Raw genomic sequence first — 23,676 nt, forward strand, 5'->3', positions numbered from 1 at the left:
TGGTGCGTGTGTTTAGAAACAATAGTAAAGATAAATATAATGATGTGTTGTTGAGCTTGCCTTCTAGTGGAAGTAAAAACCATCCTACAAATCAAAGTCAAAGGAGACTGAGGAAGTCACTATCAGAAGGAAAGAAAAAGCTAGAAGCCCAGGTTAATCTTCTAATTTAGAAAAAGGTACAGGATAAATTGTCTCGCCTGCTAGTAGTTTACATTATTGTTATTATGACTGTCCCAGAGATAGAAGTGAACAATCTTCTAGGGTTTTCAGGCTATTCATTTTGCAAATGCTCCTTTTTTGTGCCATACGACTGCCTATAACATCACTTAAATATCAATACTAATGAGAGTAATACAAGTTTTTGCAAGTTAATCTCTCACTTTAAAATTTGATATCATGCTTTATTACTGATGACAAATGTATTCAGCAAAAAACTGGACTCTCAAATCGAAGAAACTATAAATTTGGTCTCATATGTTATTTTTATCTATTAGCAATTGATGAGGAATTTGTCAGTTTACTTCTTCTGGGTAGCAAGATGGTATCATTTATCTACTGCACCCAAAGAATGAATCACATTTCTTATGTTCCAAATTTCTGAGGATGGTGAGATAATCTCACAATCATTGAGAATAATGCAATTATGTGATTTAAAAAAAATTTACAGCAGCAGTCGTGTCAGTTCAAGTGTGTAATGAGCTTCAAAATCCAGATCAAAAATGTTTTAAATGAAACCATGCTTCTTTTGTAAACTTGCTGAAAATAACTGCTGTGGAGATTTGGGCAATTAAAGGAATTCAAGGAAACCTTACAATGCCAGATTTCTTTCTCTAAGAAAATTAAATATCTATTTAGTAAAATATTAAAATATTCACTATTTATATAAAAATTTTTACTTTTTTCATTTATTTTTCTTTTTTCCTCAAATAATCTAATGGGCATATATTCTCAACTTGGAATCACAGATGTTTTGATAAATAAATGGATTAGGCTTTCCAAGGCATATATAGGAAAAACAGTGAGAGAGGAAAAAGCAAAAGCTAATTAAGGTGTTATTTTGTACTCTGATATCTGCCAACTTTTTTTTCAAAGATTTTAGTTTTCCTTTTTCTCTCCAAAGCCCCCTGGTATATAGCTGTATATTTTTAGTTGTGGGTCCTTCTGGTTGTGGCACGTGGGATGCCGCCTCAGCATGGCTTGATGAGCGGTACCATGTCCGCGCCCAGGATCCGAACTGGCGACACCCCGGGCCGCTGAAGTGGAGCACTCAAACTTAACCACTCGGCCCCCTCTGCCAACTTTAATCTTTATAATTTGGTTGTGAGTGAATTCTTAAATTAAGAAGAAGAAAATGAAACCAGCATTAAAGGAAGGTCTTTGTTTCTGTATAAATATGCAAAGGCTAAACTCTGGAGAAAAAATTCCTGCCACCAAAGGAATTATAGCTGGACAATCCATCAAAGAAAGGCAGTTAATTTTTGGCCCACCAAAATTGAAGGTTAGTGCTTTGCTACTGAAATATAGTAAAATCTTACCTCAATTTATATTTTCTCCACAATTTTCACTCTTCCTCAATCCCATGAATCTCTTACTGAGATTTCCCACAATTTATACCCCACTTCTGTGGGTAATCTCCATATCTTCTAGAGTTTCTTCCCTTCATCACCTCCAGAGGTGAGTTAAGTCAAGGGTTTAGGGAAAGAAAACCAGTCTGAGAAGTCCAGTGGGAAGGGGTGTGTCTTCATCACAAGTAAAGTGATCAAACCCCAGGAGAAGAAAATGGGAGATCCAGGAAGGCTCCAGCATTATTTCAGTCCTGTTAGACACTATTACTTTCTAATTTAATAGTAAAAGTAGTGGTGGCAAATGCTAGTCAGACTGAAAATAGTCCTGGAGCTTCTTGGGATCCATTTACTTGAGCAAAGAAAACCCCCATACTCTCATGGGCCTCTCTAATCATCCGTGCTTCCGTTTTTCCTTCAAATTCCACTCTTTAAGATAGAGAGAAAAGCTTTAGGAAGAAGTGAAAATTATTTGTGAAGATTGTTCTGGCAGCAGAATAGCTACTTCCTTTCACTTTGTATTTTCTCTTATTTGTAACATTTTACTCTAATCCCCAGGAAAGAATAAAAGATGATTTGATTGTATGAAGACGATATATGTCTTCTTCTATTTATATACTTTTTGTATGATTTGTCTTAAAGAAGAAAATACATGTGTGTGCGTGTTTATATGTATATATACATACACATATATATGTATGGATATGTATACACACACACATATTTCTTTTGGTTTTTGATTGGTTAATTCAGGCAAAATGTGAACAAAATATAATGTTCTTTGTAATCATATGCCAAGAAGGTGATAAAGAATGTGATTCATATCTGCATATTCCAAAACATCATATTGCAAATCTCACAAAACATTTTAGGCTCTTCTATACAACCTAGGCAAAGTGAACAGATACAGACTATTCAGTGAATTTGAGTCTGCTCTAACTATAAAACAGAATTTTCTCTTGCTTCAAAGATACACACACAGAGGTTGGCTGGCCCCAGATTCTTGGACATTAATGTTCCATTTAATTTGGTATTAGGTTTACCAAAATCTGGAGAAGCACAGCTTATTTTCCAAAAAAACTCAATACATTCTTGAGTTTGCATGATATTTTTATCTTAATAATGGTGTAAGCAGTTCCTTCTAAAATTCTATGCAGCTTTTGAATTCTTAGGTTACTCAGGTGATAAAAAACGTCCCATGAATGCTATTCTTTGAGTGTGAAAAAGTAGTACTCTTTTAATTATTGGTTCAGTGAGGTATTCTCTAAACGCAAGGCTTTCTGAGTATTTAGGTAGAGAGAGGATTCATGGTCAAATACAAGACCTCCTTATGGAAGTTAGCCTGAGCATGCACAAGTTGGAACAGATTCAAAAAGCTTCTGTCGTCTTCATCATGGTCTCCTATATGCCATACACAGGAATGGACAATAGAGAAAAGAAAATGACAGTTAAATTTTTAAATATATGATTTATTTGAAACATAACATGTTCCAATTTTCCCTAAGAAAGTGTGACAGAAAACTAGTTAGTGATCTTTACTAAGTCAGACATTAACCACTGACATCATGGAATTTTATAAAAGCGCTGAATTAGGAGTCAGAAGAAAACGATGCTAGTCCGCACTTTATTGCTTCTAACTTTACGACCTCGGGCAAGTCAGGGAATTTCTCCAAGCCTTAGTTTTCTCATCTGTAAAGTAGGGTTAATTATCTTGTGGGCTACCTAATAAAACTGTAAGATAATATATGATGAAACTGCACAAATACAAGATATTATTATGATGATTATGATAGTTGGTAAGTGAGCAAGTTAAAATTTTTTTCTGTGCAAAATTGAAATTGGTTCCTTTCAGAGCAGACTCTTCAACTTTATGTTTTTCACTAAAACCAACACCAAATTTTAAAAGTAGCAAAACCAGGAACTAAATATATCTCATGGGAAAACAAACAAACAAAAAATGTCTGTTTCTTTTATTCTTAGTTTAGAAATAAAAGTCTACCCAGAATGATCTCTGTCTTAAGTGAAGACTAGTATGCATTTTACTCACATCTTTGCACTATCTCCATGCATACTCACCAGACATAATTGACTGCATCATTTCCATTATAACACATGCAAATGCATTTGCCACACTCTGAAGGAAGTTATTTCTTTCCACTGGAGTGCTAAAGACATTACAGACTTTTTGCATCATTTTCACTGCCCAATCCATGCAGTATAGTTCTTTCTCGCAGACCTGATTTAGACATACAAAGCATTATGGTAAATTTTCATGTGAAGAAAGCTGTAGAATTTGAAAATGATATTAACAATGAGGGTTTACAATTTTATATAACTTATTACACATGACATTATATTGAATCTATAAATGGGAAATGCTCTTATAGCTAATGCTCCTTTGCTTTCCAATCGTACAATTTTATCAGGAAAAAGTATGAAGTAAATAAAAGACTGGGTCAAGACTATCGTAGAATATCATTTATTAATGTAAGAACTGATATTGAAAATAGTTATTGAATATATGAAAAATAAGACTTCTGTTCATTCATTCATTCAATAAATATTTATTGAGCACATGCTAAGAGCTAGAGATACAATGGTAAGCCACAAAGACACGGCCTCTATTTTCCAGGGGTCCAATGAGGGTGACAGACAAACAGGCAATTTCAAGAGGCAAGAAAACTTTATGGTATTATCAGCTTTCCATCTTGAGAGTTACAGGGATTATTTGTCTATTATTTAAAAGATAAATATTTAAAGTAAAGATTACATGTTCATAGCTAAAACTGACAAAGGAAAAAGGTTTATTTACTAACATTCTAAATGGTCAATTTAACTAACATAGTCAAATAATGTACAGCATGAAAATAAACTATATAGTGTAACTAAATAATGTTCATCTGACAGGAAAGATCTATTGACTACTTACTGTGCGTAAAGCACTGTACGAGGCACTATGAAAGAAGTGAGTGACACAGTGCTGGATTTCAAAGAACTTGCAATCTATTTTGGGAAATGACTTACCCCACACGTACAATGGCTTAAGAACATTATTAGTAAATGCCAACAAAGGGAAGACAAGCAGGCAATTTAGGGAATATTAATGATCAGAGTTGAGATGTTAGGGGGCTGGCCCCGTGGCCGAGTGGTTAAGTTCGTGCGCTCTGCTGCAGGCGGCCCAGTGTTTCGTTGGTTCGAATCCTGGGTGCGGACATGGCACTGATCATCAAACCACACTGAGGCAGCGTCCCACATGCCACAACTAGAAGGACCCACAACAAAGAACATAGAACTATGTACTGGGGGGCTTTGGGGAGAAAAAGAAAAAAATAAAAAAAACTTAAAAAAAAAAAAGAGTTGAGATGTTAATCAGAGAAGGCTTTCTAGAGAAGGCTTTTCCACCCCTAGTGACTTCCTCTCCATTTCATTCGCTATAGCACTGCCAAAGTGACCTTCCAAAAATATAAAACCGATCATGTCTTTTCCCTTCCTAAAATGTTTCAGCAGCTCCCTGGTAGGGAATGTGTTCAAGCTCCAAAGAATGGTCTACAAGGCCCTTCCTTACCCAGCCTCTCCCTTCCTATCTAAACTCACCTCCTCCTCCTCTTTTGCACATTTAACCCTTCAGAAATAATCCCGAACTGCCTACAGGCCCCTGAATATAGCCATGCAGTTCCAGTTCTCTCCCTCTTCTTTTTTTGCATGAATCTGCATAATTATTAAAATAAATATTTACATTGAGAATAGTTAATTTAGTAGCTATCTTCACATCTTAAGAAGAGCCACAGAGGTTTCATTCAAGTTTTAGCAGTTGAGTTGATCAAGATACTGTCTCTGCTTCATAACAAATGGATTACAGGGGCCAGCCTGGTCGCGCAGTGGTTAAGTGCGCACATTCTGCTTCGGCAGCCCGGGGCTTGCCGGTTTGGATCCCGGCTGCGGACATGGCACCACTTGGCAAGCCATGCTGTGGTAGGCGTCCCACATAGAAAGCAGAGGAAGATGGGCATGGATGTGAGCTGAGGGCCAGTCTTCCTCAGCAAAAGGAGGAGGATTGGCATCAGTTAGCTCAGGGCTAATCTTCCTCAAAAGAAAGAAAGAAATGGATTACATTCAATAACTCCTCACAACAGCCAAATGGAAGATTATTCCATTGCTTTTAAAGCACTGGTTGAGCTGGCATCTGTGATGGTAGCCAAATAAATGAGATTTCTATGTAACACATGCAGGTACATGCTTGAAGAATTTGCCCCTGCTACTGTGTGGTGAACTCCTCCTGTTCACTTTTCAAAGCCTGTACCTGCTGGGGTTGGGGAGGCCTTCTCTGTGCTCTCCACACACCCAAGGCTGGCTCCTCTTCTGCTACCTCTGTTTGTATTATTTTGTACACAAGTTTTGCACTTATCACACTGAATTTATTTATATACACTTTGATATCTCTCAAAAGACTGAAAGCAGGTTTTGGTCAGAGATTTTTTTCTATTAATTTTCACAGGCCTAGCATCGCACACAGTGTATGGTCTATGGTAAAAACTCAATTTGTGTTAACTGAATGATATTAAATATATTTTTAAATTTTTTTTTTTGAGGAAGATTAGCCCTGAGCTAACTATTGCCAGTCCTCCTCTTTTTGCTGAGGAAGCCTGGCCCTGAGCTAATATCCGTGCCCATCTTCCTCCACTTTCTATGTGGGACACCTACCACAGCATGGCGTGCCAAGCGGTGCCACGTACACACCCGGGATCAGAACTGGCAAACCCCGGGCCGCCAAGAAGTGGAACATGTGCACTTAACCACTGCGCCTCCAGGCCGGCCCCTATTTTTAACTGTTTTATTTTGAAAAGCATTTTAACTACACAAAAGTAGAGAGAATAGTATAATGAACCCCCAGTACCCATTTTCCACCTTCAACAATTACCAATCTTCTTTCACCTCTACCACCATTCACTTCCACATCCTCTCCCTGCTTCCCATTGATTATTCTGAAGCAAATCAAATGGTATGCTTTATTTTTTTTAATGGAATTTGAAAAAAAGAATATAACTTGGCGGAGCTGTATAGTGACAATCTAGATATGAACTGAGGAGAGGTTAACATAGGGAATGATTCTAAATACTATAGTTTATTACATATATTTAAAAATTTTATAAAAATATATACTTATTTATTTTTTCAAAATGTTTTGCATATATTTCAGTTCCTTCAGGGCAATTCCCTGGGTGGTCAACTATAATGTCAAACAACTTGCTAGAGAAAAATTTATTTTTTACTTACCAAAGCCAAAAAGACCATCAGCCTTGCCAGTTCAATGGCCCGTCCATTCACAGCTTTACTGGCCATGAAAGTGAAACAGATGTTGTTCCCACTTAGGATTAGGAGACGTGCATTATTCTCTAGAAGCCACTCACGGGGAACCACTTTTATTAGAGGAAGAGCAGTTATTTAATTAGAAATTACAGAACAGCTACAGTAAACATTATTAAATACATGCAATATTATATCACTTTATTAGAAATACAATTAGTGCCAAGGGAAAAGCTCAGGAGAAAATGCTTTAGTTTTTCAATTAAAGGATTCAGCTGGAGACCTAGATTACTGCCAAGTCATGGTAGCTCTTACAAATGTACTAGTAATACAGACAGAGCATTTCTCCTACACATAGATCAACAGGGAAAGTGGTCTAATCCTGTGAAAGGAAAGAAACCTTGTAAACTTTAGAATCTAAAGAATTATGCAAGAATGGGAAAAATTGTTCCACCTCTCCTGTACCAGCAGGAGAGGGCTTTCTCACACAACCGAGGAGGGGGTTTCTGAGAACTTGCAAAATGAGCATATTATGAAGCTTTCAAATAATAATAGTAACAAATACATACTTATAAAATTTGCAATTGAAGAAAAGTAAGTTTATTATATGCATTCTCTTCAAACATAATGCCAAATTCTTTAAATATTTTAGATCATTTAGTTATTTCCAAAAGGTAAGTCATTTGTTACCTAAAGAATTAGCCATACAATTCTATAACTGTATTCTAATAACAAATTTCTAATACTCTATATAGTAAATACATATTTTTACCTGATAGTTCATCTACAAGACTGATAACATCATCTGCTGTCCACTCTTTGGTGCCTGTGTCATATAATAGTTTAATAGCATCGGCCAAATCTTTCAGACTGGAATCATCTGTAGGATCTTCTATCATTTTCTGCCAAACCACCTGTCCTGAATGAGAATTGAAACAAAACTAGGCTATGACAGAATAGTTGGCTTTGTAATAAAGACTTCATGGATTATTTAAAAAGGAAGTTGGATTGCATAATCGAATCCATTACTTATACATGCTGCTTTCCTTTTAACTTTCATAATGAAAGGTCAGTTCTGATAATAGTGTAAATGTGAATGTCTCTCACTGATGTGATGAAGCACAGCGACAATAGCTAAACGAAGTAAAGAAAAGGTAGTTTTGGGGCCGGCCTGGTGGCGCAGCGGTTAAGTTCGCACGTTCCACTTTGGCTACCCGGGTTCGCTAGTTTGGATCCCAGGTGCGGACATGGCACCGCTTGGCATGCCATGCTGTGGTAGGCGTCCCACATAGAAAGTAGAGGAAGATGGGCACAGATGTTAGCTCAGGGCCAGTCTTCCTCAGCAAAAAGAGGAGGATTGGCAGCAGATGTTAGCTCAGGGCTAATCTTCCTCAAAAAAAAAGAAAGAAAGAAAGAAAGAAAAGGTAGTTTCACCAAGCAAAATAGTGCTTCTAGTTCAAAGATAATGCTACCCCTATAACAGAAATTGGAATAAACAACTGATGTAATCTTATTAAGATAAATGAAATCTGATGTCCTTCTAAAAGGAGGGTATACCATATTTGAGAATCTTCCAAACATTTCTATCAAAACAGAGTAATCCTGTCAATTGTTTTATTATTTAGCTATGACCAATTCTCCTTGTGAATTACACACAATGAAATTGAATCCCAGATTGGCTTCCTGCTGCTATTCAACATACTGTAAACTGGTTACCTCCTACATAAGGCAATGTGAACTGAAGAACTGCAAGTTAATTTAAACATTAATCTAAGCAAATCTTAATCAGAAAGGCAAAAAATTGCAAAAAATCATATTACACACCCCAAATTAAGTAATACATCAATTCTGACTACTACTTTGCTTCAGTGGCACTACTAGTCCCCTCTAGAAGCAAACATAATCTGAAGTTAATGTTTAATCTTAAATGTTTAAATTTAAGATAATGTTTAAAAATGAAAAGCAGCCATTTCCGTCGAGATGAGGAGAACATACTTGGTAGGGCTTGCAGGAGAACGGCTTCTGTGTTGAAACTTAAGTTACACACAGGCTCATGTAGTATACATCTATGAAGTCATGAGCCACAGTTTAGTCACTAGGAATGATGAGACCGAGCAGGTACAAAAAGATACGCTTCCTGAAGTAAAAGCAATTAACCAGTTTTGTAACATACACCCTTAAAAACTGGATGCTCACCATCTTGAGGAGATATTGGTCCAAAGATGATATACAGTAATCTTGCCTGATTCACCATTGGCCATGGTTTTAATATACGCGTCAACCAAAAGGCAGAATCACTTCGATGTGTCCAGTGATCAAGCAGAACGTTCCTACAGAACAGTCTGATCCTTAACTCCAGTTTTCGGGCACCTCCTATGAAGACAAAAGAATTGTAAACCATTCTTTCTAGAAAGGTTGGTGTGCATATTAGATAGGTCAAAGACACGTTACTTCATTTTCCTCTGTAAAAATGTTAGATTATCAAGGGACTGTTTTGTTTAAACAGCTCTATTAAGATACAATTTACTTATCATACAATTTACCCATTTAAAGCGTACAATTCAATGATTTTTAGTATATTTAGACATGTGCAGCTGTCATCAAGTCAGTTTTAGAACATTCGATCACCGCAAAAAGGAACCTTGCTCTTTTGGCTATTACTCTCCTATTGCTCCATCCTTTACCACCTCCAGCCCTAAGTGACCAAATAATCTACTTTCCGTCTCTATAGATTTCCTTATTCTGGACTTTCACATGAATGAAATCATACAGTATGTGGTCTTTTGTGACTGGCTTCTTTCACTTAGCATAATGTTTTCAAGGTTCATCCATAAGGTGTGTATCAGTACTTCATTTTTATGGCCAAATAATATTCCATTGTATAGCTATACCACATTTTGTTTATTCATTTACCCATTGATAGACATTTGGGTTATCTCCACATTTTGGCTATTATGAATAATGCCGATATTAATATTCATGTACAAATTTCTGCGTGGACATATGTTTTCATTTCTCTTGGAGATATATCTAGGAGTGGAATTGCTGAATCACATGGTAAGTCAATATTTCATCATTTTAGGAACTGCCAGACTGTTTTCCAAAGTGGCTGCACCATTTTACATTCAACCATCTTATTGAGTATGAAGTACTATCTTGTGTTTTTTTAACAGCTTTATTGAAATACGTATAATTTACACACCATACAATTTACCCATTTAAAGTATATAATTTGATATTTTTAAATACATTATTCATTTTTTTTAATTGTGGTAAAAGGTATATAACAGAAAATTTGCTATTTTAGCCATTTTTAAAGTGTACAATTCCATGGCATCAATTACATTCACAATGTTGTTCAACCATCACTATTGTCTATTTCCAAAACTTTTCATCACCTCAAACAGAAACTGTAACCATTAAACAGTAACTCCCTCTTCCCCCTAGTTCCTGGTAATCTCTAATCTACTTTCTGCTTTTATGAATTTGCCTGTTCTAGGTACCTCATATAAGTGGAATCATACAATATTTCTCCTTTTGTGTCTGACATTTCACTCAGCATGTTTTCAAAGCTTATGCATGTTGTAGCATGTATCAAAACTTCACTCATTTTTATGGCTGAACAATAGTCCATTGTGTGTATCCACCACTTTTTGTTGGCCCATTCATCTGCTGACGAACACTTGGGTTGTTTCCACTTTTGGGCTATTGCAAATAATGCTGCAATGAACATTGGCGTCCAAGCATCTGTCCAAGCCCCTGTTCTCATTCCCTTAGGTATATACCTAAGAGTGGAATTTCTGGGTCATATGATAATTCTACATTTAATTTTTTGAGGAATGGCCAGACTGTTTTCCATAATGGTGGCACTATTTTACATTTTTATACCGTTTATGTTCAAATTATTTATAGATAAGACAAATGTAAATGGAAAGTCTGCCAATGATCTAAGGCCATATATAAGCAAGTACCCCTGATTTGTTAAGCCAAGTAACACAGAAATTTAGAGAAGACAGATTACTGCAGGCCTGGGGAGATCAGAAAAGGCTTTATAGAGAGGCCAGGCAAATGGGATCCTAACGGATGAGGAGAGAGAGCACTTCAGGAAAAAAGACAATGAATGAAAGGTATGAGGTAGAAGAGGTATCTGAGACACAGTGGGTAGAGCAATATGCCTAGTCTATATCAAACTGATATACAGAATAATGGACAATAAGTTTGAAAAAGCAGGTTGGGATCAGAATGTGAAGGCCAGTATAAATAGTTTGAACTTTATTTTGAAGCTATCAGGGAGCTAATAAAAATTTTTGATCAAGGAGGGACATGAATTACTTTTGTTATTGTTTCATTGGTCTTCTAAATCTGTCTTTTTAATCTATAATTTGTTTTACAATGAAATATTTCAAGATGACAGAAAGGCAGAGTTACCATAACAAATACTGTATACCAATCACCTAGCTTTATCAAAGCTTTACTTTTTGCTATATGTGCTTCAGATTTTTAAAAATAAATAAAACATTATAGATACAGTTAAAGCTTCTTGTATCTCGCTCCCAATCTTCTTCCCCTTCCTCCCCAGAGGTAATCACCATCTTAAATTGGGTTTTGTCTTTCCTGTATCAGTCAGGGTTCTCTAGAGAAACAGAACTAATAGGATGTGTATAGAGTACATGCATAGAGAAGAATTTATTTTGAGGAATTTGCTCACACAACTGTGGAGGCTTGGCAAGCCGAAAATCTGCAGGGTAGACGATAGGCTGGAGACCAGGGAAGAGTTGTGGCTCAAGTCCAAAGGCAGTCTCCTGGCAGAATTCTTTCTTGTTTGGGAAGGTCAGTCTTTTTTTATTAAGGCCTTCAAGTGATTGGATGAGGCCCACCCACATTACTGAGGGTAATCTACTTTACTCAAAGTCTACTGATTTAAATGTTAATCTAAAACGTAACTTCAGAGAAACATCCAGGATAACATTTGACCAAATATCTGGGTACCATGGCCTACTCAAGTTGATACACAAAATTAACTATCACATCTCTCAACTACGTTCTTATACTTTTTTACATATGTATGTAACCATAAAGAATATATAGAATTATTTTTCATGTTTTTAACATGTATATAAATAGTAACATATTGAAAGTATCATTTGGTAATCTGTTTTCTCAAGTTATATTTTGAGATGTATCCCTATTAATACACATGGCTCTAGATATTCATTTTAACTACTAATAGTTTTAATTGTATGATTATGCCACAATTCACTTATCCGTTCTCCTGACAATGGGCATTTAGGTTGTTTGCAGCTTGTCATGGTTACATGCTGCAATGCTCATTCTGATACATGTCTCCTGGTGCACACTGTGGGAATTTCTCAGAGTGAAACTGCTATAGGGTTCCATAATATTAAAAATATGAAACATTTCAGGTATATATAAAGGATCAAAGAATACTGTAATGAATACCTTGGTATCCTCCACCCAGGTTAAGGAATAAAATATTATGCATACAGTTGAAGCCCTCTGAGTGCTTCTCTTTCTCTAATCACATGCCACTTTTGTCTCACTATCCAATTCAATCTTCATCATTCCCTTACATTTCTTTGTCCTTTGACTACAAATGGATGCCACAACCTATTTTTAAACACACTTTTGAACTCTGCTTTTTTTCCGTTTTAATCTCAGTATAATGTCATTTCTGAATTGTAGTTCTTTACCTGGTTTGCTGCAGACAACAGTCTGCATCTTGCGGGACAGATTACTCAGTTCACATAAGAAGTTGTAAACACGATGGCACTCAAGTTCATCCCAACCTGCTGTTAAAGTCTAAGGATGATAAAATAAAGGAAACATTGCAGATGTTCAGACCATCGAATCAAAATGTAAGTCACTATGGCCTTATGTGCATAACTGTTATAGCACATGAGCGAAGTGATGTGCAATTTTTATCTCTATAGAACTGTCGAAATTAGTAAGAAATTTTACATAAACAAAATCTAGAAATCCTTCAAAATCCAGTTTGTCTTTGGTTGTAAACGGTGTATCTTCAGAGAACTGCCACATGGTACTGAATCCTGAACTCTGTTAGTATGAGGAGAACAATAAAAGCCCAAACCCTGGGGGACAGCTTTAGACATCTGACTCACAACCACACTTGGGCTTAGTTTTCGACTACAGTAGAATCCCTCTGATCCCCTCTAGCTATCATTTATGATATTGCTTACAAATAATAATGATCTCATTTTAATGTGACAGTTATGAGCATTTATTTATAATATTTGGATGTGAACAAGCAAAAACTTTTTCTTAGGACAAAATTTAATAAGTATCTTTGGGCAAACCAGAATGTACAGTTAAACATATATGAAAAGGAAATTCAAATGGTATATCACTATAATTAGATGTTGAAAAGGTTGATTAATCACATAAATCTTTCTTAGAATAGTTGAACTGGACTTCAGTAGTTTAAAAATTAATCTTATTCTCTCTGGATGGACATACAGGAAACTGCTAACATTGGCTACTTCTGTTGAGGGGAACTCAGTGGGCGAGGGACAGGCCTGGGAGGGAGACTTACTTTTCACTTTATGTCATTTTGTACATTTTGAATTTTACATGAATACACGTGCTCATATTACCTGTCCTAAAACAAACAAACAAAAAGCAAAAATCTATCTTGGAAAATGGCAAGTAGAAGAGTCTATACCCCTGGAACCTGGGCGTGCAGATGGTGGCTGGCAGGCTGGGATATAAGCAAGATTGTTGTAAAACTGTTATAAATCTCATAAGGTTGTTGTAAGTTTTAAATAAGTTAATACATGTAAACTGCTTAGAATAGTGTAATATACTAATAATATATTATTAATATTGAATAACATTAAATTATGCTATCTTCTTTGTTTACAATAAAAGATTGCCAAAAATGTTCTTAAAATCATATGGTTGATTTCTTTTTTCCAGCTTTATTGAGATATAATTGACATATAATATTGTATAAGTTAAAGATATACAACATTGTGATTTTATATATATATTATATATATATAATATATATATATATTGCAAAATGATTACCACAATAAGGTTAGTTATATCTATCACCTCCCAGAGTTACAAATATTTTTTCATACAGTTGATTCCTAAAATAACATCTTAAATACTAGCCCAAGATTTAAAACTAATTATACACACACACATACACACACACACACAACCCCACACTATTTCCAGTCTTTACAATTGGCTGAAAACTTTGAGGACATTGGTATAGAGCAAATAAAGGTTAAACATGTGCTACCAAGGAGAAATCCGAGAAGAAAATCTGAGGTGGCAACACACTATTAGATTCATACATTCTCAAATTTTTACAATTTTATTTTGTTCTCTTTTTAGATTATCATTACTTTTATTAACCTATGGAAACATAGATTACATGCTCTACTTGTTAACAGTTCAAAACATTTCTTTCCTTCTTTTATTAAAACAATGTACCTGTAAAAACATGCCATAACATGGTAATCCTAAACATTGCATAGGAGCTGCACAGCCATTGAATTTAAAACAGGAAACCTGTAAATAAAATAACTATTAATTCCTCCTTTTCAATGGAACTGTACAATGATTTGACATTCAAATTTAATGGAGATATGCAAGAATTTTTTCAGTATTAACTGAAAATAACTAACACACTAAATAACTGATTAGCATTGTGTTATATAGGAGGGAATTATGAAAGAAAAATAAAACAAATTCTCTCTGCCTTCAAGGAGCTCACAAGTTATTTAGGATAATAAGATATACACACGTGAAATTGTTTTGATAATTCAGGTTAGAATATGTATAAATGCTAAAATGACTGAATAAGCACTACATCAGACACTATGAAAGCAGGGAAAAGATAAATTTGGGAATGGTCAAAAAAGCTTACGAAGGATGTGAAACAAGCAACGTCTTAAAGTAGGATTCAGATATAACACATGGAAAGGATTGGTGAGGGAAACAACATGCACAAAGTTGTACAGAGGCAGGAATAAAAAAGATTTCTTTGGGAAGAAAGATATAACCAGCTTAATTAGGCTCAAAGCAGTAGGAAGTAAGGTTGCATTGTAAAAGAGAACCCTAAATACCAGCTGTGGACTTTGGACCTTATCTTGCTGAAATTGAGTAGCCACTGAAAGATTTGTAAGCAAGAAAATTAATCTGATGAAAGTGAGGCTTTCAGAAGAACAACCTTGATTCAGCATACAGAATGTCTGGGGGAGTGGAGAAATGGATGGCAGAAAGATATCTGGAAAGCTGCTGCAGTAATACAGACCTGAACTCAATGCAAATACTGACATGAAAAAAGCCAGTGCAGCAGAAACAGTTTGCATACTATTGAGTGTACAACTGAGTAGCCAGCACTGTATGTGTGTTTGAGTTTTTATAGTAAAACTCAATGTCTTATGTAGAGATTATGCCCAAACACACTGACATACATTTCCAAGTCATAAATTATCATAAAAGGTTTGTCACTTTTTATATTAAGAATGCTTTCCTAAGTTTTTGTATATTTAAACAGTAAGATTTTAAGATTTGAAATTATTTCATTTTAATAAAGTATCTAAATCATCACTTTAAAACATCCTCAGGATTCCCATGTGGGGCAAAAATATTTTTATACTCTGATAAAGTTAATAACTTAAATGATGCACTTAGTTATATATAAAAATTGTTTTATAATAAGTAAAAGACTACTATACTACATTTTGGTGTTTTATAATCTTTAAGTACTTGGAAAGTATTAGATTATCATCAGTCAATTTTTCAGTACTAATTCATGGTTATACTAATTAAAGATAAATTTTAAATGAGTATAAGAAATTAATAATAAAATATCTTTACTGGAAATCAAGATTGTGAACTAATTCAGAAGTATGATCTTACTTCTGCAAGTATCTTGTGAATGTACTTTAGTCTTTCCTTTGTGGGTAGCAGCAACGTACATCTTTTAAACAGTAGACCTGAGAAAGCAAGAGACACATGAAAAAATGAGAACCACAATGCAACTAATTTAAGAATATCTATAAAACACAGCATAATGTTTCCTGAGGGTCAAGTATGGTATACCATAGTGGACTGTGAGCTGATATGATTTTTAAGAGGAAGTTTGGGAGGAAGGGTGCAAAACACTTATAATATATGATGTTTACCAAGTGACTCTGACGCCCACCTAAGAGCCACTGACATAAAATCTCTAAAAAAATTGTGAAATTGATACAACAGGACAAATATGGAAAAGTATTTAGATCTAAAAAGATACAGTAACAAGACAAAAAATACACTAGGGAAACTTCACATTGTCTTTTTTTTTCCCCTGCTTTTTCTCCCCCAATCCCCCCAGTACACAGTTGTATATTTTAGTTGCAGGTCCTTCTAGTTGTGGCATGCAGGACACTGCCTCAATGTGGCCTGACCAGCGGTGCCGTGTCTGCACCCAGGATCCAGGCAGTTGAAACCCTGGGCCTCCTAAGCGGAGCGTGTGAACTTAACCACTCGGTCACTGGGCCGGCCCCTCACATTGTCTTTATTCCACAGAAAACATATTCCAATGTCTCTAGAAATTAACCTTATGTCCATGAAGGAAAATATTTTGAATTGTTAATGTAAAACATGGAAAGAATGGGAAAAGGGATTTTGTATTCCTTTCTCCAATAAAAAACCTTAACGTCATAAATACTTAAAATTCAGAGGTTAGAAGTCATTTTTGCTAGCAGAAAGCAGCCAGTTTGGATGAAATATCCATTCCTTCCTTCAAATATGTCCTTTTATGGAGCTTGCATGTTAAGAATGTATAGAATTTTGTGTTCAAATATTTAAGAAAGGAAAAAAACACCCTTCAGCTTCCCCGTGAGATACGTAACTTGAACTACAGTGACAGGAAGTGTATGGTTTGTTTCCTCTAACTTTAAGTGTTGGGTTTTCCTAAAATGGCAATACACTGTTAACATTTCTATAAGGGCAAATGTCCTCAAACTAAAAATAAGATATGTGGTAGGAAAATAAATACCTGAATATCATGACTTTCTTCAGTTTTTATATTCTCTGCATTTACTTTTTAATGTAACATAATAACTACTTTATATAACTCTGTAGAATCTATGGGAATCTAACTTATTTTTAGAAGCTGCTATGTTTGGGTAACATACGACCAGAATTGAGTTTTAAACATAAACCCTCCTTATTTTTGTACATAAAAAGCCATTTTCAGTGTTTGGTTTTTAGCTGAGTTCTTTTCCTTTCCTGTTTTGGCATCCATTCCCATGGCATATCATAGCTGGGGAACTGTAAGCTATAATTGTAAGCTGGTTGCCTTTTCTAAAGTAAAACTCCTATTTTTAAGGGTTGCAATTTACCATAAAAACCAATATTGGCTGACTTATTTATTTTTTTAACACAGGTGCTCTGCTATACCCTTTAGAGACCAACTTTTTAACTTTGTTCCCACTAAAACAGAGTCAGATGTAATGTGCTTTCCACACTGGCCATCTGCTCTGTTTTGTATGAAGAAGCAAATTAAAATTTATAATCTTCAGAGTGCAGGATTCTGAAAATGTTATTTTATGTCTGAAAACAAGAACAGATCAGATAGGAATGGCAGTACGAGAAAACGGTGAGTACATCAAACATTTACCTAAAGAATCAGTCATAAGCCAGATGTCTGCAGCAAAATTAAATGGAAGGTTGAAATCATTACACAAATAAAACCGTTTTAGAAAGCTAGCTATTAAGATCAATATATACTTGTATTTTTTAACTGAATTATCCACATAATTGTCTTAATGCTTTTTTTGTTTGTTTAAATAACTGAGCCTTGGTTAGGGAGAAAAAATTCTTTCAGATCAAAACCAAACAATAATCTCTTTTACCCAGGTACCGTTTTCTCTGCAACTAATGGATGTTTGAAAAAAGATGTTTACAATGACAAGTAGCAAAAAGTAATTGCCATATTCTGTTACAGATTTACTAAGCCTGATCATAAATACTGAAACCAATAACATTGTAATAAGATTACATATCATTCATTTAATCTTATTAAATATACTTGCCAAATGCAGTTTGAGTATTTACACACCTGTATGATCTTATTGTCTTAAAGCTAGGCACCCTTGGGCTACTAAAAGGTAACAATCACTTAACTTACTATTATGCCTTTATTTAAATCTCAACGTCGCTTTGATTTTACTGCCATGCTTGGTTAATTATAAGGTGTTTTCATAATTAAATTCGTGTCATTAGACAGTCAAAATTAGAGTTTTATTTCAGCCCTCTTAGAGAGAATGAAATCAACGAATGGGGTGAAAGACTCAAATGACTACAAATCAAGGGAAGAAAGATTATACAGAATTTCCTTTGAGAAGGTTAATTTAATCATAGCATAATGATTTATTAGTGTGTAGAGTGCTTAAAGAAAAGAAAACCGTTTTTTCTGATAAAAGAATAAGTGATCTTCTATAATAATGTATCTAAATTTCTTTTCTATTTTAAGGACTAGATTATGGTTGAAAGGGAAAAGAGGTATAGAGATAAAACTCGTTAGATCCCTAGGAAGCAAAGTATAGAAAATATATCAATTTCCTAAACTGTTAAGCCACCTCGACAATAAGCATTGATGACATATCCACGTGAAATCACAAGAACTGACACTTTACCTTAAAGTGCATTCTCTCATCATCAAAGATAAGCGTAAGGGACTGTTGTTAAGGGAAAGTCCTCATACTGAAGAGTAAGAGTATCATTGAAATAGGCACATTTTAGGAAATAGTCCATTTCTCATGGGCCTTACAGAATTGTATAATAAAATCCCCTTAATTAAGTATAGTTCTTGTTAGAACTCTCATTATAAATCACCTAGAGATCTGTAGTGTTCCAATATCGTGGAGTCTTGTCTTCCGCCAGGCAGCTCAAGGTTGTGAAAGTCTTGTAGTAAAAGTCTTTTGCTTCCTGATGAGGTTGAGATGTAATTAATAATACGCTGGCTGACTGTTTTGGACACCATGCTTAGCATGCTGATATCCTTCACTACCAAAAGAAATATATACACACATGAAATGAGCGGCTTAAATACAAGAACACTACTATTAGTACAACACGTTAACTTATAAGTTAGCTCATTAAGAATAATACGAAATAATAAAAATAAACATCGTAAGTGAATAAAAAAGGGGAAAATCTTAAAATCGTTTTAAATCCAGTGCTCAATGAATTAGAAACATTTTGGGATGTAACAGACAAGTTACCATGTCATTATAATCAAAGACATGCTTTAAAGAATTTGAGTATCATAGTTTCTCGTTGTACCCCCTACCTAAGAATGACGAAATTTTAGAAAATAAACTTCATGTGAACACCATTAACATCCTAGCAGGCCCTAAGATGGCAAACTAGTTCTTGGGAAAAATTAAAATATTTCAGTGTCTATGTAGCCTACTCAGAGTCCCCAAACCTCACCTGACAAATATCTTAAGATTATTAGGAATATTTCCAACGGCAAGGCTTTAAAATTTCCAAGTGTTGATAAAGGCTGAAAATCTGAGTCATGGGTGTTGGAAAAATAGCTGGATCGACGATTACTACGTCTATATTTCTGGTTGGGAATCAAAGTGAAACTGGTATTTCTTCTAGATGCCATCCTTTTTCTTATCTCATGAATTTATCCTGGTTAGAAAAACAAAGTGCAAGAGACAAAAAAGAAAGGAAATTATAGCAATGAAGAGCTGTTGTTTTTTTAAATGAAGAGGTTGATATTTGGGTGGGCAATAATTGTCTCTCTATATTTACAAAACTTTCAGTATGATGTCCAGTTTATGGAGTTCCCACCAGTAGAATCCATTCGCCTCAGCATGAAATGAAATATTAAAAAATCTTTTCCCTCTGGGGCCGTCCCTGTGGCCTAGTTGTTAAGTTTGGCATGCTCCACTTCAGTGGCCCAGATTCACGGTTTGGATCCTGGGTATGGACCTACACCACTCATCAGCCGTGCTGTGGTGACAACCCACATACAAAAAAATAGAGGAATATTGGCACAGATGTTAACTGAGGGCCAATCTTCCTCACCAAAAAAAAAAAAAAAAAAAAGACAGATAAATGAAAAATAAAAGTTCCAATCCCCCTTCCCCAAAAAAGATTTTCCCTCTTAGGCAAATATTCTAGTTAGATTAAGAGTTTTAGTAGAAAATGAGACATATATTTGGCTGAGATATATTCTTTTTGTTTTGCTTTTTTGTTTTTGGGTTTTTTTTTTTTGAGGAAGACTGGCCCTGAGCTAACATCTGTGCCCATCTTCCTCTACTTTCTATGTGGGACGCCTACCACAGCATGGTGTGCCAAGTGGTGCCATGTCCGCACCTGGGATCTGAACCGATGAACCCCGGGCCACCAAGGCGGAATGCGGGCACTTAACTGCTGCGTCACCAAGCCAGCCCCTGAGATATATTCTAAGAAGAGAAATATGCAAAATTTTAAAAAGTAAAAGATTTAACACAAAAAAACAATATAACAAATTCAATATCTGTCAATTAGTATGTTGCTTTTACAATCTTTACATTCTAAAAAAAATCAAAGTATTAATATAGCCTCAAAAATTTGTAGTAATGTTTTTCTATTTGTTTCAAACTGAATACTGACATGTTCTTTTGTTAGAAACAATAAAACAAAGAGATAAAAAATAGACTTTAAGGTTAGAGCTTTTGAAATTTACTAGCCCTAACAGATTACGAAGGTTGCATTACTATTACCAATTATGTGCGGTATAATACACAAATAAACAGGGAAGTTAAAGTTTTGTAAAATTACTAAGACCAGAATAAATACATGAATAATAATTTTTCCTTCAATTCTACTTTTGATTAATAATAGTAACTGATAAGTCTTTGAAAGGGCCTACACAACTCGATTTCAAAATGAACATTTCCTGGAGGGAATTTATCAAAATCACTGATCATTTACTTACACTAAAAAATAATTCTTTAAAAAATATTACTCTTTAAATAATAATAATTATTATTCTTTAAATAATTCTTCAAAAGAACATTCCTCATCACACACAGTGACTTCGAGTCACTGTTGCTCCAATTCAGAAAAGATACACGGACGTAACCATAACTACGACTCCAATCTAGGCTCCCTGTTTCTGAAGTAACAACTAAGACATTTCATCAGAGCTACAAATACATCCGACCAAAGTGCACTTTCTCCTCTTGTCACAAAATTGCTAAAATCACATTGTTACTTATTCATCTAAAAGGTTACATTCCGACTTACATCAATTTAAAATCAGTTAGATATTTGAAAACATGCCCAAGAAATTTAGTGCTGAGCGAAAAGCATACTGTGAACCTCCTTTCAAACCATCCCGCAGCACTGCGCTTCAGCACTCGCGGAGCACTTAAAATTAGTAGGCATTTTTAAACAATCGTTAAAATTACGCAAGTAATGTACGTGCATTGTCAAAAAGTTTACAAAACACAGAAAGAAGAAGAAAATTAAATTCACTCGTAAATACTTGGGTTTACATCATGCCAGAATTTTACCTATATACAAATATTTCTTTTTAACAAAAGAGGAGGCTCGCTGTTCGTAGCATTTTGTAATCTGCTTTTTCCATTGTAATTTGTTATTAAAATGGTAATTTCTCTCCCTGCAATTAGATATACTTCTACAAGCACATGCATGTAATACCCCCAAGCAGAGGAATCTAAATCCTTAATTTAAACCTCCACGAGGTTGTTTTTAAAGCTTTTTCATTATAACAAATAGAAATCTGGCGTAGGATTTGTCCTGTTTCTCTGAGGAAAGTGTAAAGTGGGCCTGGGTGGGGTCTGTGGGGTCTTCACTCCCTGTCCCCTGATACCTGGGGACACTTTAGTGTGTCAACCACTGAGTACATATATTTTCAACCCTCTGAGAGGATTAAAACACAGTGGCCCAAATTCTTTGCAAACTGGAATCTCCTCTTAACAATTCCTTATTTTCCTCACTGAGACCTCAACATTTTGGGGGGAGACAGCAGACTTTTCTGAAAATCCTAAAGGTGTAATCCCAATTGATTGCTGGTTTCCTCTCACCCCCCATTAGAGAGTGAGAATCACAGACCAAAATAATAGTAATAGAATGACTGTTCACTGCCCCGTTCCACCCCACTCATTCCTGACTCTGTGAAAGGCTTTGGGACCCTCGGGATGAACTTTTTCCCCCTTCCAGAGAAAACCGTCTAACAGCAATTCCCCGGGGCTTCTATCCTGCTGGAACCTAAGAAAGCCCCCTCAAGGGACCCACGCCGTCGCCCGGGTATTAGCCCCGAACGCCTCCAGAGCGGTAACCTAGGGGAGGCCAGAACAGCGAAACTGGCCAATCTAAGAATCAAACCACACTGTGGTCTCTTTTCCGCCCCCTCCAGTCCATGAAAAGATGAAACTATCTCAAGAAAGTACTGGGGCAAAAAAATCTCTTTTTACCACAGATTTGGATAGTTTGCCGCCTAAAGAATCACAGGAAAATGGGATTTAGTCGTTTTGCCCCACCATCCTCCAATTTCTTAAGCTTTCAAAAAGAAAATATCTCCTCAAGATTTTCCCGCCGAGAAGACGGAGGGTCCGGCGCCCGCCGGCTCTGGTACCGCGTTCCGGGTTCCCAGGCGCCCCCCGTGGCCTCCCGGAGAGCTTAGAATCCTCCCAGGAGCCCCAGCGGGAGGGAAGCCCCGCCCCCTCATGAATAGCAAGAACCCCGGCTCCCATGGTGCCCTCCTCCCTCATGAATATTTAGAACCCTCTCTGGAGAGCTCCCCGGGGAGGGAGACTCCGCCCCCTTATGAATAGTAAAATTCCCGGTGCCACCCCATAGGGCCCGCCTACGTGATGAATAATTAACGAGATGAGGTCCTCTGAGTCTGCACCGAGGCCAAAGGCACCCTTTGCTTCTGGCTGAAGACAGGAAGGGGTGGAGCCGTTAGGGTCTGGGGGAGGGGAGGGTGCAAAGGAGGAGCCCAAGGCTGATGCGCCTCAAGTCTGCTCCAAACCACTTCCTTTCCCTTCAACCTCGTTTTGAACCAATATTTGATTTCCCCACCTCCACCCCAGTAGGGTCAGTGACAAGGGCTTTCATCAAAACTTCTGTTGGAAAAACTCTCTAAACATTCCTTTTTAAACCTATTTCCGTGCCTAGAATCAAAGGAGCATGAGCGCCTCAAGCTTCTCAAGATGGAATCCAAGACTCATCTTTCTAGCTTGGCCCTCCTCCGCTGAAGATTGAGTTCTCATTCATTCAGTAGCTATTTATTGAAACGTGTTCTGCGCCAGTCACTGGAGTAGGCCCTAAGGATGCAACAGAGAGCACGACACTTAAGTTTCCTGCCTTAATGGAGTTTATGAGTCTAACGGGAAAGATAGGATAGAGACAAAATAAAAGCGCCACAGATGGAGAGTAGTGTTATGGAGGAAGATAGGATATTGAGGGCTGTGTGTGCCTGCTTCCGAGGGGCTGGTCAGGAAGGTCCCTTTGAGGAGGTGACATTTAATTTGAGTACTGATGGAGGAGAAGGAGTCAGATGGAGGCCTGAGGGGAAGGGGAACAGCAGGGAAGATTTTGGTACATCCTAGGAATTTGCAAGCCTGGCTGGCTGAGTTTAGTGAGCAAGTAGGACAGTGGCATCAGAGAGAACGTGAAGAGGTGACACAGATGGGAATATGCAGGACCTTTTAGGCCCTAAAAAGGGACCATTTTAGAACCCCTGGAGGGCTTATATACTCCAGCTTTTGGAAACCAACTCCACATTATATCT

General features: G+C 36.3%; 1 protein-coding gene across 4 annotated transcripts; it reads right to left on the reverse strand.

The window, feature by feature from the left end:
• Nucleotides 1-920: 920 nt before the first annotated feature.
• FBXO47 (F-box protein 47) lies at nucleotides 921-22,550 on the reverse strand. Of its 4 annotated transcripts, none has more exons than XM_044746117.2 (12): nucleotides 22,355-22,492; nucleotides 20,247-20,335; nucleotides 19,350-19,556; nucleotides 18,750-18,920; nucleotides 15,786-15,862; nucleotides 14,352-14,429; nucleotides 12,578-12,686; nucleotides 9,063-9,239; nucleotides 7,639-7,785; nucleotides 6,837-6,979; nucleotides 3,639-3,798; nucleotides 921-2,963 (listed from the first exon to the last, which is right to left on the reverse strand). In XM_044746117.2, the coding sequence occupies exons 3-12, from the start codon at nucleotides 19,528-19,530 to the stop codon at nucleotides 2,851-2,853; spliced, it is 1,356 nt and encodes a 451-aa protein (XP_044602052.2). In that variant the 5' UTR covers nucleotides 19,531-19,556; nucleotides 20,247-20,335; nucleotides 22,355-22,492; the 3' UTR covers nucleotides 921-2,850. The 4 variants fall into 4 exon arrangements, with proteins under 4 accessions (XP_044602052.2, XP_044602053.2, XP_014689436.3 ...); XM_044746118.2 differs by having other exon boundaries at nucleotides 20,211-20,335; XM_014833950.3 differs by lacking the exon at nucleotides 20,247-20,335 and having other exon boundaries at nucleotides 22,355-22,550.
• Nucleotides 22,551-23,676: the final 1,126 nt, after the last annotated feature.

This window comes from Equus asinus, chromosome 13 (genome assembly GCF_041296235.1).
Source record: "Equus asinus isolate D_3611 breed Donkey chromosome 13, EquAss-T2T_v2, whole genome shotgun sequence".
Lineage (NCBI taxonomy): Eukaryota > Metazoa > Chordata > Mammalia > Perissodactyla > Equidae > Equus > Equus asinus.

Excerpts from the sequence above, each read along its gene's own strand:
- FBXO47 (XM_014833950.3), bottom strand. The coding sequence starts at position 19,530 with ATGGCATCTAGAAGAAATACCAGTTTCACTTTGATTCCCAACCAGAAA. Across the intron at positions 12,687-14,351 it reads GTTATGGCATGTTTTTACAG|ACTTTAACAGCAGGTTGGGA; the intron begins GTACATTGTTTT and ends TATCATCCTTAG. Across the intron at positions 2,964-3,638 it reads GATGCAGTCAATTATGTCTG|GAGACCATGATGAAGACGAC; the intron begins GTGAGTATGCAT and ends TATGGCATATAG.